General features: G+C 27.6%; 1 protein-coding gene across 1 annotated transcript; it reads left to right on the forward strand.

The window, feature by feature from the left end:
- Window positions 1–315: 315 nt before the first annotated feature.
- On the forward strand, window positions 316–1,167 carry EIN_158570 (hypothetical protein; the record flags this gene model as incomplete). The annotated part of the gene is made up of 1 exon (XM_004254668.1): window positions 316–1,167. The coding sequence occupies one exon, from the start codon at window positions 316–318 to the stop codon at window positions 1,165–1,167; it is 852 nt and encodes a 283-aa protein (XP_004254716.1).
- Window positions 1,168–1,408: the final 241 nt, after the last annotated feature.

Consider the following 1,408-nt stretch of genomic DNA (forward strand, 5'->3'; position numbering starts at 1 on the left):
AAAGAACAAAATACAGATGAACAATTTAATGAAGACAATTTAGAAGTACCATTTATGATACAAGAAGATAAAATGCATTTCTCTTTTAAAATGCAAAGAAATGATTATGATTATAAAATAACTCAAATTGAAAAAATAGATGTTTTAGAAACTCTTTTTTTATCTGGAAGTGTGTCCAAGATTAAAGTTAATGTCATCGGTGATGTTTTTGACTCTGAGAAATTTCTAAAGAACTTTCACCATTTTGCAAACGACTTTCAAACCATAATGAATGAACATAGTAAAAACTACTATGTCTCTGAGGATATTTTTAATATGATAGGGGCACCTGATCTATTCCAGATTGACATCGACGCATTCATTGAAGGTAAAACTCTCATTTTTGACATCAATTTTATTGGAAATTTTAAAGAGAAAAAGTCGAAAAAATATGACGTTCAAGATGATATTATTAAAACCGAACAAAACAACAAGAACATTGAAAAATTGATGGAGGGGTTTGTTCTTAAAAACGAGATTTATAAAGGAGAAATAACGCTATTTGTTGATCTCCATGTTGAAAATTGTAAAGCCGACTTGAGTCACAAGAATGTAACTTTCGAGCTCAAATTTGGGAATTTTGAAAAGGAAAAGCCGAAGTTTGTGTTGAGAAAGGGTGGTTTATTGACTTCAAATTTCTATATATCGAAGTTGAGTATCAATAATTTAGTATTTAAAAGGGTGGATATCCCAAGTGTAAACACTTACGTCTTTAAAGGTGTGAAATACGAAATAAACAATTTTGATAACAAAAAGGAGTGTTTTGTGACATGTTTGTCTGATTGTAATTACACAGAACGACTTAAAAAAATCGACATCAATAAAACAATTGTTTTCCCACAAAACAAGATAATAAAATTTGAACCCAAATATATTTGTGATACAGTATTATACACTGTTGGCTATCGGTTTATGGGAAATATCCCAAAATTTGAGCTTGTTTTAACATTGATAAACAGAGATGATGAAAGTGTGAAACGGACATACTCTAAACAAAAAATAAAAAATGAAAAAACCATAAAACAAGATGTTTCAGATGAAAGCGATGAAGAATATATTCAAAGTGAAGAAAGTGAAAATGAAAGTGTTGAAGAAGCAGATAAATGCTATTTATGGGGTGTTAATTAATAAGTAACAATATTATTGAATATTCTTTGTTATTATTTTATTTACGTTTATACCATATACCTCAGTAATTGTTATTAAAAAAGATAATAATTGGTATTTTATTAATAATAAAACCTCAAAAATATATACAAATAAAACAATAATTATATTTAAAAAACATAAATAAAAATAAAACTATTATTAGTAAAAACGACAACGGCAGGATTTGAACCTACGCCTCAAATGAGAAATGATTTCGAGT

The sequence above is a fragment of the Entamoeba invadens genome, assembly GCF_000330505.1.
Source record: "Entamoeba invadens IP1 unplaced genomic scaffold scaff_1105074724659, whole genome shotgun sequence".
Classification (NCBI taxonomy): Eukaryota; Evosea; order Mastigamoebida; family Endamoebidae; genus Entamoeba; species Entamoeba invadens.